Genomic DNA, 12,744 nt, shown 5'->3' with positions numbered 1-12,744 from the left:
TCATATGTGTAATCCTGACAGATTCATTTTAAAGATAAGACAGTTGGGCTCAGGCACACAAATACATTCTCTTGTATAATTTTGGTGTCTGGGGCCTCCTGGAGCTGCACACAGACACCCATAGACCTGAATAGTTGCAGGTGTCTGTAAGCAGCTATGTGCTGCTACTTGTGAGAAGAGGCACATGTGCACGGATTAATGGATCTGTATTCAGACCCCTAAATCTATGCGCATGTGCTGCATTATGCAAGTACCAGTGCATAGCTGCTGACAACCACACTCCATGGGTAGCTGTACACAGGAACTCCAAGGCACCAAAACACGCCAGCGTACTTACACTGTATTGGAGACTGTAGCCCATCTGCACGCATGAGCCCTTATAAACCTTATCCTTTTTACACAGCATCCTAGACATCGTTGTGGTAGGTAAATGGCAAAACATGAAGGTTATTCAAAGTTGCCTTCTGCTCAGGAGTAATTAAAAATACTGCACATGACACTGAAAGTGGACAACTTACTTGGTAAAAGAAAGTTACACAGAGAGCAGTAAGTTTGACTACAACTGCTGTCATCACCAGAAAAAAAAAAAAAAAGCAATAACAATTGAAGAAGGTATGACATCAACCAGATTCCTTGCATTTCTAAAATAAAAAAACCTGACTGGATGGTCCTTTTTCTTAGGGAGCCCCACAGCAGCCTGTTTCGCAAACCTGAGCATTGGTGGAACATAGAAAACCTCAAATTGCACTCTATGCAGCGTACAAAGTGCATTTTACACCACAAAAACGACTGACCTTCTTCAAGACTCTCAATGCTTTACGATATAAAGTTCAACCTATATACATATTCTTGATTTGTTTAACACATTTTATTCAGGTGAAAGCAACTGTCAAAGTTTCGGAGGACAAAAAGTTATTGAGATCATACCGAGCACACAAATATTCTGTTAACGTGGCAAAAATCACAAATTAGCAAATGTAATTTAAAATGTTCTTTTTTAATAATTTGTTTCATGTTCACATAAGTTTCACTGACCATTTATGCTCTAGGTCCAGATGCAATGCATATTGTAAAAAAGAGAGCACTTATTTACCTTGCTTGAATTAACCTATGTACCTTTAACTCTACAAACCTCTGTATTACATTTAGACGAAGCTCAGACACACAGCATGCCTAGCCCTCATATATACACATCTCTAATCACAGGTATATAAGGTGTCAATAGTCTAAACAACCTCCATGTAAGGTTTGAAATTTGGTAACAAAATGAGAAAACTAAAAATATTTACGTGTTCTAAAATATCTCTTTGTGCTAAAGTCAAATGTTAGCTCACATGAAAAGGACCTTTTTTTTTTTTTTTAATATAATTCAGTATTTTAATTTTTATAATCTGACCATTGCAAACACTTAATAATAATAATAATAGCAGGTGTACAAAAGTTCTTGGTTAATTAGGGAAATAAACACTCAATCCTTTATATTTTAATCAAGTAGGAAACACAGTTCAATATATAATGTTATTACTTTTTTTTGTTTTTTGTTTTAGCAGCTGCTTACTGTTTATATGGTGGATAAGTGGACAACATCCAGCGATGGGAGTGACAAGTCAAAAAAATCTGTCAGTTTGTGGAGGTTTTTTTGTGGGTGGTGCTCCCTTGGAGTTAACAGTTATATATTTATTTTAATTTTTACTTTTTTTTTTTTCCATTACAGTTTATTTTGTTGTTTTAAAGAGATTATTTATTTAATACAGTTATCAATCATCCTCTCCATCGTCTCCGTGGGCTTCTTCTTGTTGTTGCTGATGCTCAGAAGCTCGTTTTTCTCTCTGTTTCTCCTGGATCTTCTTCATTTCCTCGGCGTATTTGCAGAAAGTATGCCCGAATTTGGCCCACACTTTGTATGGGACGGTGATAGAGTTGCGATAGGTGGGCTTCACCTCGCTCACCCGCATGAACACCCCATACTTATTGGAGCCCACATCGAAGAAGAAGCGCTTGTTGTCCACAGTTAAGGAAGTGCCCTCAGGTAATTCAGCGGGCTCCTCCTCCACCCCGTAATCGTCGATAAGCTTTGCCAGAGCATCGCGGAACTCGATCAGTCCTTGCGCTGGAAGAGCGATGGTTTGACCCTGTGTGGAGCCCAAGCCCGGGCCGCGGTTGACCGTCTGACGGATTCTCAGGAATCGGCCTCTCTGGTTCTCCTTCAGATCCATGTAGTACTTTCGGTTCTCCCGCACTAGGAACTCGCTCTTTAGCGCTCGCCGGGGCTCGTCCTGCGCCATGTCCGGGTTACTAGGTCCCAACTGGGCGTAATGTTCGATAAAATCCCCCAAGTAGTCGCGGAACTCCACGGCCACAGACATTGACAGGGTCAGCCGGCTCTTATTGCCTCCAGCCCCGACCTCGGCTATCTTTAGGAAGCGGCCCTTAGCGTTCTGCTTAACGTCCAAATAGAAGCGTTTGTTCTGGATGTCTACGCGCTTGGAGGCCAGCTCCTGGGTTTCGTGCTGCAGGGCCGAACCCCCGACTCCTGAGGCCGGGTGTAGCGAGCTGCCACCGGAACTCATCGCCGCTCCTCCTTGCTCGCTTCCACTGTCTCTGTCCGCCATGATGCCGCCTGCCTTCTTCCCCTCTCCCTGCAACTCCCACAGACAGATCACTGATCTCGCGAGATGTGGCCGCGGACAGAAGATGGCAGGGGACCGCTGAGCGGACAGGGAAGGGGCTGGAGCTCAAAACTTCCCGGCGTAACTTTCACCCCGTGAGGTAACGGCGGAGCCCGGAAAGGAGAATCGTGTTAGCCGACAGGAGCCCGCTTTTTGCCCACCGACGCCCCGCGCTGCCTTTCTTACTGCGTTCTATTCGTTTGCCTTCAGTTTTACACCCCCCCCCCCCCGAAAACACATTGCGGTGAAAAAGTTCCGTTTGAGTAAAACGTAACGCGCGAGGATTACCATCTGACCTGTGAGGCGAGATGTTGGAGTCCCGATAAAACGGACGCTGAAAGGACTTTGAACCGCTTTCAGTATTAATGTTTGTTCATATTGGAAGTCTCTTCAAGTTCTTACAATAGGAAACTAAATAAGACCCCTTTCACACTGCAAGTGCAACCTGTTAGCGCTGAAGTGCCGCTCGTTTTAGGGCCACTTTAGCGCCATTTTTCAGACGCTAACGGGGTGCTTTTAACCCTAAAGTAGGAGTTAAAATACCTGTTTCTGCGCTTCCGAAGCGCTGCCCGTTTATTTCAGTGGGCAGGTCGTTTTGGGAACATGCTCCCAAACCACTCCAAACAATGCTGCTTGCAGGACTTTTCTCAATGTGTCCCGCAAGCGTACCTCCCGGGTGTGAAAAGACACTTTATGGATGGCGTTTGTACGTCCCCCACCCTGGGTCTCCTCTCAGTTTTCATGCCACACAGGGCTGGTGCTAGATTATTTTGCACCCCCCCCCCCCCCAAAAAAAAATCAACTTGCAGTACGGTTTAAACTCTTTCCCTCTTGGGTCACATACCCTTTTCGCATATCCCTATTAATATCCTCATATAGCTGAAAGTCGGACATCCTTCTGTCTGATCAGTATTCTCACCTTCAAATGTGCCCTCCGTAACAGGTTATACCACCGTTCTCTTTCCATTCACCAATATTCTCTCTCCACCGCCCAGTGTTCTAGTGCTACCTCAGTTTTCCTCCCGGCCCCTGCCAGCATCACTCCCGCTCCCACAGCCAGCATTGCTTCTGCATCATCTCTTAGCTCCTGAAGTACTGCTTCCGTGTTCCTTCTTACCCCCCGCCAGCAGTACTCTCGCTCTAATCAGCGCTTTATGAGCGTTTTCCGGGCGCCGACGTTGTGAAAGGGCTCTTAAAGCGGAGGTCCACCCTAAAGTGGACCTTCCGCTCATCGGAACCCTCCCCCCCCCTCCGGCACCACAATTGGCACCTTTCAGGGGGGAGGGGGGTGCAGGTACCTGTACAGTACAGGTATCTGCACCCACTTCCGGGATAGCTCTCTGCGGAAAGGGGCGTAGATTACGCCCCTTTCCGAAAGTCCCCCGCTGCCTGCTGGGAAACACGCAGATCCCAGAGGCAGCGGGTCCATCCTTATTGCGCAGCGCGACTCGCGCATGCGCAGTAGGGAACCAGGAAATGAAGCCGAAAGGCTCCACTTCCTGATTCCCATACCCAAGATGGCGGCGGCAGCACCCGAGAGACGATCGAGAGATCGGCTTCGGGTGCCGACATTGCGGGCGCGCTGGACAGGTAAGTGTCACTATTTTAAAAGTCAGCAGCTGCAGTATTTGTAACTGCTGGCTTTTAAAAAAAAAAAAAAAAACGCGGAGTCCCGGTGGACTCCTGCTTTAAAGCACTTGGGCTTTCACATTGGGATTGCAGATGAGGCTTCTTTCAAGCGCTTCACAGGTGCTTTTTTTTTTTTTTTTTAACGCTAAAGCGCCTGAAAAACGCCCCAGTGTGAAAGGGGTCTAACAGGCCAGCTTTACTCTCACTCCTGTTAAAAACAGTCCTGTCATTCATCCCTGCCACTGCGGCTGGCAGTGCGCCCTAGGCGGCTGCTTATTTTGCCTAGTGGCAGCCCTGCTTCCACATGCCAAAGATATTCTGTTAGGTTGATAGGATCTAGTCTAAATTGGCCATAATATATGTATGCGTTTTTCCTCTTCAAGTGTATCATCCCCACATTTGTTTTTATTTGCGCTTCCCGTTTTTAATTAGGATGAAAGATGTCAGTTTTTGTACCTACCCTAAAGTCTAGGTGAAGGATGTGTGGCCATAGGGTTTCTTCCTCCCCTGTATTGAGGGAGGAGGGGGTGGGGTCTCTCTTTGGCTGCTTTCACACTGCAGCGGGAGCGGCGTCGGCGGTAAAGTGCCGCTATTTTTAGCGGCGCTTTACCGTCGTTTTAGCGGCGGTGTGCGGGCGCTAGCGGGGTGGTTTTAACCCCCGCTAGTGGCCGAAAAGGGGTTAAACCCGCCCACAAAGCGCCGATGTAGCGGCGCTTTGCCGGCGGTATTGCCGCGGTGTCCCATTGACATCAATGGGTAGGAGCGGTTTAGGAGCGGTGAATACACCGCTCCTTCACCGCTGCAAAGATGCGGCTAGCAGGACTTTTTTCACCGTCCTGCCAGCGCATCGCTCCAGTGTGAAAGCCCTCCGGCTTTCACACTGGAGTTAAAGGGGCCGGTTTTTTTCAGGCGTTACACAGGCGCTATTTTTAGCGCTGTAACGCCTGAATACCGCCCCAGTGTGAAAGCAGCCTTAGGGAGATCTCCTTGCCAAGTAATCTGTCGGCTTTGGCTGTCCTCTTAGGGAGGGGTCCATCTGACCTTTTTTGGCTAGGTGGACCTGCGTCTTACCCCCATCAGTATCTTTAAGCCCTCGGGGGTTCAGGGAGTCCTTTGGGAGGAGACCAAAGATAGACCCTTTCTTGTGTGTTCATATGCCCTTTTTTCCACACCACGGCCATGTAATACAAGAGGAAAATGTGCACATATGAACGTTGGGTAGGAACTCTAGTATACCCATAGCGGGTGATGTTCCTCGTAAAGAGACCCTGTTGTTACCCTCCATCCTGACAACTAAACCCAGGTTGATATTTTGTGTTTCTGTATTTGCAGAAGCTCTGTCTGCTGCAGCTGGTTTTCTAGCTGGCAACATTTGGAAATAATGAGGGACTTACTGAAGTGTTTTGAGCAGAAAGAAATAAAGTGCACACAGCATTCTGTCTGCCAGACATATGGGCACATAGTTAAAAGCTGGTGTAGGTAATGAACATGGCTTGTAGTGGAGCACTTTACCGTTATATTTTAGTCAAAATAGGTCCTGGGTGTACAATGAAGAAAAATCTGGAGTAAGTAAGCAGCATTGTTGGTGTCCGCATGAGTAAATTAAACCATGTCATCGGTGAGATAAAAATATCTCCTAGGTCAGTGGTCATCAACCCTGTCCTCAGGGCCCACTAACAGGCCAGGATTGCAGGATAACTGAAATACATCACAGGTGATATCAATTGCTGTTCAGTGATTGCAGTATTCTAGTCTGCATCTCTCCAAGGTAATACATTAAAACCTGGCCTGTTAGTGTGTCCTGAGGACAGGGTTGATGACCACTGGCCTAGGTGATCTGAAGCAGATGTTCTCCCTCCCAAAGTCTTCTGGGACATATGACAGGTCCTAGTAGACTTCCAGGCCAGTCACAGACCACATGCGCAGTGGGCACCCGGCTGTGAAGGCGTAAGCTGTCATAGCCAGGTGCCCATAGTAGATATGCCGGTTACACTTTTTGTAGCTTCTGACTTTTAACCCATTCCAGCCGAGCGTACGAAGATGTGCGTACTCGGCTTTCGGGGGTCATGCCGGGATGATGCCTGCAGCTGCAGGCATCATCCCAGTACCGTTGTTTAGAGCGGGGGAGGGGACGTCGTTCTTCGGGCCTTCCAGTGGCACAGGAGAGGCAATCGACGATTCGGCTCTTCCGGCGGCTAGTGACAGAGTGTAACAAAGCCGGAAACGGCTTTGTTCCAGTCTCCTTGATGTAAATATGGAAGCGACGTCACAATGCCGCTTACTGTTTACTCGGCTGCCAATGGCGCCGGATTTTAAAAAATAAACAGTATTCAGATACACCGTTTTCGGTGATCTGAATACTCTGAAGTGCAAAGGAGGGATTCTGTTAGACCCCTGATCCCTCCATAAAGAGTACCTGTCACCACCTATTACTGTCACTAAGGATGTTTACATTAAATTAAGTTACATTAGATTCAAATTTTTTTTTTTAAAACACAATTTAATAATATAAAAATAAATAAGAAAAAAAAAACATTTCAAACCACCCCCGTCATCGCGTAGCAAAGAAAACTCATACGGAAGTCACAACCGCATGTGTAAACGGTGTTCAAATAATTCTAGCACTTGACCTCCTCTGTAACTAACCTGGTAACCGTAAAACATTTTTAAAGTGTCACCTATGGAGATTTTTAGGTACCAAAGTTTGTTGCCATTCCACGAGTGCATGCAATTATAAAGCGTGACATGTTTGGCATCTATTTACTTTGCATAACATCATCTTTCACATTCTACAAAAAAATTGGGATAACTATACTGTTTTTTTTGAAATTCATGAAAGTGTCCCTTTTCCCCAAAAAATTGCTTTTAAAACACTACTGCACAAATACCATGTGACATAAAATATTGCAACAATCACCATTTTATTCTCTATATTCTCTGCTAAAATATATATATATACACACATTTTTGTTTAATTTTTTTTCCTACCTAGGCGACCGACTTTCTGACAAAAGTGATCCCAGCAGCGGATTCCCTGCAAGATCACTTTTAGAAGCGACGGGAGAGGTGCCCCTCCCGGTGGCTTTGGCAGGGTTTTTCCATAGAGATAAGCGATTGGCTAAATGGCCACCACTCATCTGTATGCCCTTGGAGGACCGGAGCGACAGTGTCACTGGTTCTCAAGCCATGTAAATATGTTTTGTTTTTTCTCTTAACCATTAGGCATCTGCACTATAGCCGAAAGATGGCTGCGGTGCTCAATTGCCGAGAGGGCGTCCCTAGACATCCTCCTGTTTACTTCCTCCCTGCACGCCCACGGCGGCGCGCATCGGGGGAAATGTGTGTTGGCCATGTCCCTTGGACACAGCCAATCGCAGATCGTGCTAAATGGCTAATCACAGCGGCTATTTAGCATTCGAACAGAGTGTCCAATGAGAGATGATCTCATACATATGAGATCATCTTTCATTGCCGGTGTTCTGTCAAAAAGTGGCGGCCATTGGATAGTGTCCGCCCCGTAATGCGCAGGTGCAGCACTTTTGCGCAGAACAGAGGAGAAGGAGACTCTGAAAGTCTCTGAAGAACGACGACTGCGCACTGAGTCCAGGTACAAGGTACAGGTAACTCTATGTCCACTTGGATGGTGGGGCTTTAACCTGGACTCACAGCGCAGGCGCCGTTCATCTTCGGAGACTTTTGGAATGTCCTTGTCCTCCGTACTGTGCAAGCGCAGTACAGGGCGGACACTATCTGATAGGGGACACTTTTTTTAGAATACATCACTCGCTCTCCCTCCTCACACAGAGACCGCGTGTGAGGAGGGAGAGCTTTAGTGCTGCAGCCTGAGTTAAAAAAAATCATAAATTACAGTACCCACAGTACCTATCAGTGCCACCTGTCTGTGCCATGTTGCATGTCATCAGTGCCACATATTAGTGCCATCTCTCACTAGTGTCACATGTCATTGTCCTGGTGCTCGTAGAACACGTGATGGCGCTCACTGCATGTTGGGCCTCTCTGTGGCTAGGCTGGGAAAGTCCCACACATGGTATCGTAATACTCAGGAGTAGCAGAATGTATTTTGGGGCATCATTTGTGGTATACACATGCCATGTGAGAGAAATAACCTATTATTATAAGAAATTTTGTGGGGGAAAAAGAATCTTCATTTTGCAAAGAATTGTGGGAAAAATCACGTCAAAAACCTCACCGTCTTACTAAATACCTTGGAATGTCTACTTTCAAAAAAAGGGGTCATTTGGAGGGTATTTGTTCTTTCCTGGCTTGTTGGGGTTGCAAGAAATGAGATGGGCAACCAGTACATGAGGTGTGATACATTTTTTGATTTGCACCACAACTTGTTGGGTTATTTTTACCAAAGATATATAGCAGTATAAATTTTGTCCAAAATTTATGAAGAAAAAGTAATAATTTACAAAATGTTATCACAGAAACAAAGAAATGCAATTTTTTTAATTTATAGCGCAAAAAATAAAAAACCCAGAGGTGCTCAAATACCACCAAAAGAAATCTCTATTTGTATGAAAAAGGGCCAACAAAATAATTTGGGTACAATATTAAATTGTCATTCAAAGTGTGAGCGCTGAAAATTGGTCTGGGCAGGAGGGGGGTTTAAGTGCCCATTAGCCAAGTGGTTTAACCACTTAAGCCCCGGATTATTTGGCTGGCCAAAGACCAGACCACTTTTTGCGATTCGGCACCCCCCCCATAAATGGAGCTTTCTTTTGGTGGCATTTGATCACCCCTGCTGTTTTAATTTTTTGCGCTATAAACAAAAAAAGACCAAATTAATTTTTTATTTGCTATAATAAATATCCCCAAAAATATATAAACTTTTTTTTATTTTTTTATTTTTTTTCCTCAGTTAAGGCCGATCTGTATTCTTCTACATATTTTTGGTAAAAAAAAATCGCAATAAGTGTATATTGATTGGTTTGCGCAAATAAACTAGTAATGGCAGTTATTTTTATCGTGACTACGACATTATGGCGGACAAGTTGGACAATTTTGACACATTTTTGGGACCATTGGCATTAATACAGCGATCAGTGCGATTAAAATTGCATTGATTACTGTGAAAATGTCACTGGCAGTCAAGGGGTTAACAGGGGGCAGGGGTTAATATGTATACTCTTTTGTGTTTCTAACTGAAGGGGGGGTGGGACTGTGCAGGGAAAACAAACAGATCACTGTTTATACTCTGTATGGACAGATGATCTGTCGGTTCCCGGCTCAGAGAAGCGGCAACTGTGTGTTCTCCGTGTGTCCCGATCGTGGGAGCCTGCCGGTGATCGAGACCACTGGCCACTCGCATCGGCTCAGGGAGCGAGCGAGGGGTGCGCACGCGCCCCTAGTGGCTATTTATGCTACCGACGTAGTATAATGGCGATTTCCGCAGCAGAACCATGCTGCCACATTAGAACTGCGGCGGCTGGTTGGCATGCGGTTAAGAAAAAGATTTATTTATTTTTATCTTTTGCTTTTAGGCTGCATTCACACCTCAGCGTTTTGTTTTCAGGCAGAATGTCGCGTGTTTTTGCTGTGATTTTGCACAGGTCAAAAGGTCACCAATGTAAAAATCAGGAAAATGCCTGTAATCTGCCCAAAAAAAAGCTCATGCACTTTTTTGAGCTTCAAGCATTTGCTTCAGGTGACAAAACACTCCGATGTGAACAGGTGCCATTTTAAATGAATGGGATTATGCTTGTTGGCCATTTTTTAAGGCGTTTTAAGTGCTGAAAATGCTTGAGTGTGAATGCAGCCTAAGTGCCCGTTCACACAGGGGCGACGCGACTTGCAGCGCGACTCACAGACGCGACCTGCACACGACTTCAGCGGCGACTTGCAAAATGACTTCTGTATAGAAGTCAATGCAAGTCGCCTGAAGTCGCCCCGAAAATAGTACAGGAACCTTTTTCTAAGTCGGAGCGACTTGAGTCGCTCCTATTAGAACGGTTCCATAGTACAGAACGGAGCGCGACTTGTCAGGCGGCTAAGTGGCCTGACAAGTCGCGGTAGTGTGAACGGGCACTTAAGGGTAGAGGAGAGATTTGGGGTCTTTTAGACACCCAGATCTCTCCATAAAGAGGACCTGTCGTGCTGTATTGTTATCCAAAGGGATGTTCCTTGCAATAGCAATAAAAGCGATCAAAACATTTTTTTTTTTTTTTTTAAAGGGACAGTGTAAAAAAAAATTATATTCTAAAATACTTTTTATTTTTTTTAAAAGCGCCCGCATGCTCATGTTAAGTAGTGAATGCATACGCGGACCACGCCCACATAAGTAAATGTTGCACCACACATGTGAGGTATCGCTGCGAACATCTGAATGAGAGCAATAATTCTAACACTAGACCTTCTCTGCATCTTTAAACCGGTAACCTGTAGAAATTTGTGTCGCCTATAGATATTTCTAAGTACAGCTCTTTGTCACTATTCCATGCGCGCAACTTTAACCGCTTCAGCCCGGACCATTTGGCTGGCCAAAGACCAGAGCACTTTTTTTCGATAAGGCAATGCGTTGCTTTAACTGACAATTGTGGGGTCGTGTGACCTGGCTCCCAAACAAAAAATTTTCCCCACAAATAAAGCTTTCTTTTGGTGGTATTTGATCACCTCTGCGTGTTTTATTTTTTGCGCTATAAACAAAAAGAGCGACAATTTAAAAAAAAAACAAATTTTTTACTTTTTGCTATAATGAATATCCCCAACAAAATATATAGAAAAAAAATTATTTTCCTCGGTTTAGGCCGATACGTATTATTCTTCTACATATTTTTGGTAAAAAATAACGCAATAAGTGTATATTGATTGGTTTGCGCAAAAGTTATAGCGTCTACAAAATAGGGGATAGTTTTATGGCATTTTTTATTAATATTTATTTTTACTTTTTTTTTTTTTTACTAGTAATGGCGGCGATCAGTGTAAAATTATTTTTTATTTATTCATTTTTATCATGACTGCACCACTATGGCGGTCACGTCAAACAATTTTGACACATTTTTGGGACCATTGGTATTAATACAGCGATTAAAAATGCATTGATTACTGTAAAAATGTCACTGGCAGTGAGGGGGGTTAATGTATGTACTAGTTTGCTTTCTAACGGAGGGGGGATGGGGACTGTGCAGGCAAAGTGCGAACTGATCACTGTTCATACGCTGCGGTGATGGAGACCCCTGGGCGCTCACATCGGCTCGGGGGGGGGGGGGGGGGGGGGCACCCCTGGAGCCCACTAGTGGCCACAGGGCGAAGCGATGTTACATAACATTGTTTCGCCCAGCCGTCCCATTCTGCAGCGCCTGGTCGGCATGTGATTAAAGCATGACAAAAAAAAACGTGTTTTGAAAAACCGCTGCACAAAAACTGAAATTTCAACGGCCACCATTTTATTCTCTAGGCTCTCTGCTAAAAAAAAAAAAAAAAATTATATATATATATATATATATATATATATATATATATATATATATATGTGTGTGTGTTTGGGGGTTCTAAGTAATCGTCTAGCAAAAATTACAGATTTTAACTTGTAAGCAACAAATGTCAGAAAAAGCGGTTTTGGCTGCTAGCGGGGTGCTTTTTTACAGCCAAAGAAGGGGTTAGAAGCGCACGTGTTTTGCGGCGGTTCTGAAGTGCTTTTCGGGTGCTTTGGAAGTGCTGACCATTCATTTTAATGGACGGGGTGTTTTGGGAGCGATGTATATAGCCCCAAAGATGCTGCTTGCAGGACTTTTTCTTTAACCACCTTCAGACCGGACCATTTTGCTGGTAAATGACCAGAGGTCTTTTTACACTTTGGCACTGCGCTGCTTTAACTGGTAATTGCGCGGTCATGCAATGTTGTACCCAAACGAAATTTGCGTCCTTTTCTTCCCACAAATAGAGCTTTCTTTTGATGGTATTTGATTGCCTCTGCGATTTTTATTTTTTGCGATATAAACGTAAAAAGACCGCAAATTTTGAAAAAAAATTATATTTTCTACTTTTTGTTATTAGAAAAATCCAATAAACTCAATTTTAGTCATACATTTAGGCCAAAATGTATTCAGCCACATGTCTTTGGTAAAAAAAAAGTCAATAATTGTATATTTATTGGTTTGCGCAAAAGTTGTCACATCTCCAAACTAAGGTACATTTTCTGGAATTCACCCAGCTTTTAGTTTATGACTGCCTATCTCATTTCTTGAGGTGGTAAAATGGCAGGGCAGTACAAAACCCCCCCAAATGACCCCATTTTGGAAAGTAGACACCCTAAGGAAATTGATAAGAGGCATGTTGAGCCCATTGAATATTTTATTTTTTTGCCACAAGCGATTGAATAATGACAAAAAAATTTTTTTTTTTTTTTTTTTTTTTTTACACAAAGTTGTCACTAAATGATATATTGCTCACACATGCCATGGTTATATGTGGAATTGTACCC

At 44.2% G+C, this 12,744-nt stretch overlaps 1 protein-coding gene across 1 annotated transcript; it reads right to left on the bottom strand.

The window, feature by feature from the left end:
• Window positions 1-978: 978 nt before the first annotated feature.
• PURA (purine rich element binding protein A) lies at window positions 979-2,672 on the bottom strand. Its single transcript, XM_077473684.1, has one exon. The coding sequence runs from the start codon at window positions 2,610-2,612 to the stop codon at window positions 1,758-1,760; it is 855 nt and encodes a 284-aa protein (XP_077329810.1). The 5' UTR covers window positions 2,613-2,672; the 3' UTR covers window positions 979-1,757.
• Between the last annotated feature and the right edge of the window lie 10,072 nt (window positions 2,673-12,744).

The sequence above is a fragment of the Lithobates pipiens genome, unplaced genomic scaffold, assembly GCF_037356315.1.
Source record: "Lithobates pipiens isolate NorthernLeopardFrog02 unplaced genomic scaffold, aLitPip1_a1.2 Scaffold_8, whole genome shotgun sequence".
NCBI lineage: Eukaryota > Metazoa > Chordata > Amphibia > Anura > Ranidae > Lithobates > Lithobates pipiens.
This window is presented reverse-complemented; position numbering and strand designations above follow the sequence as displayed.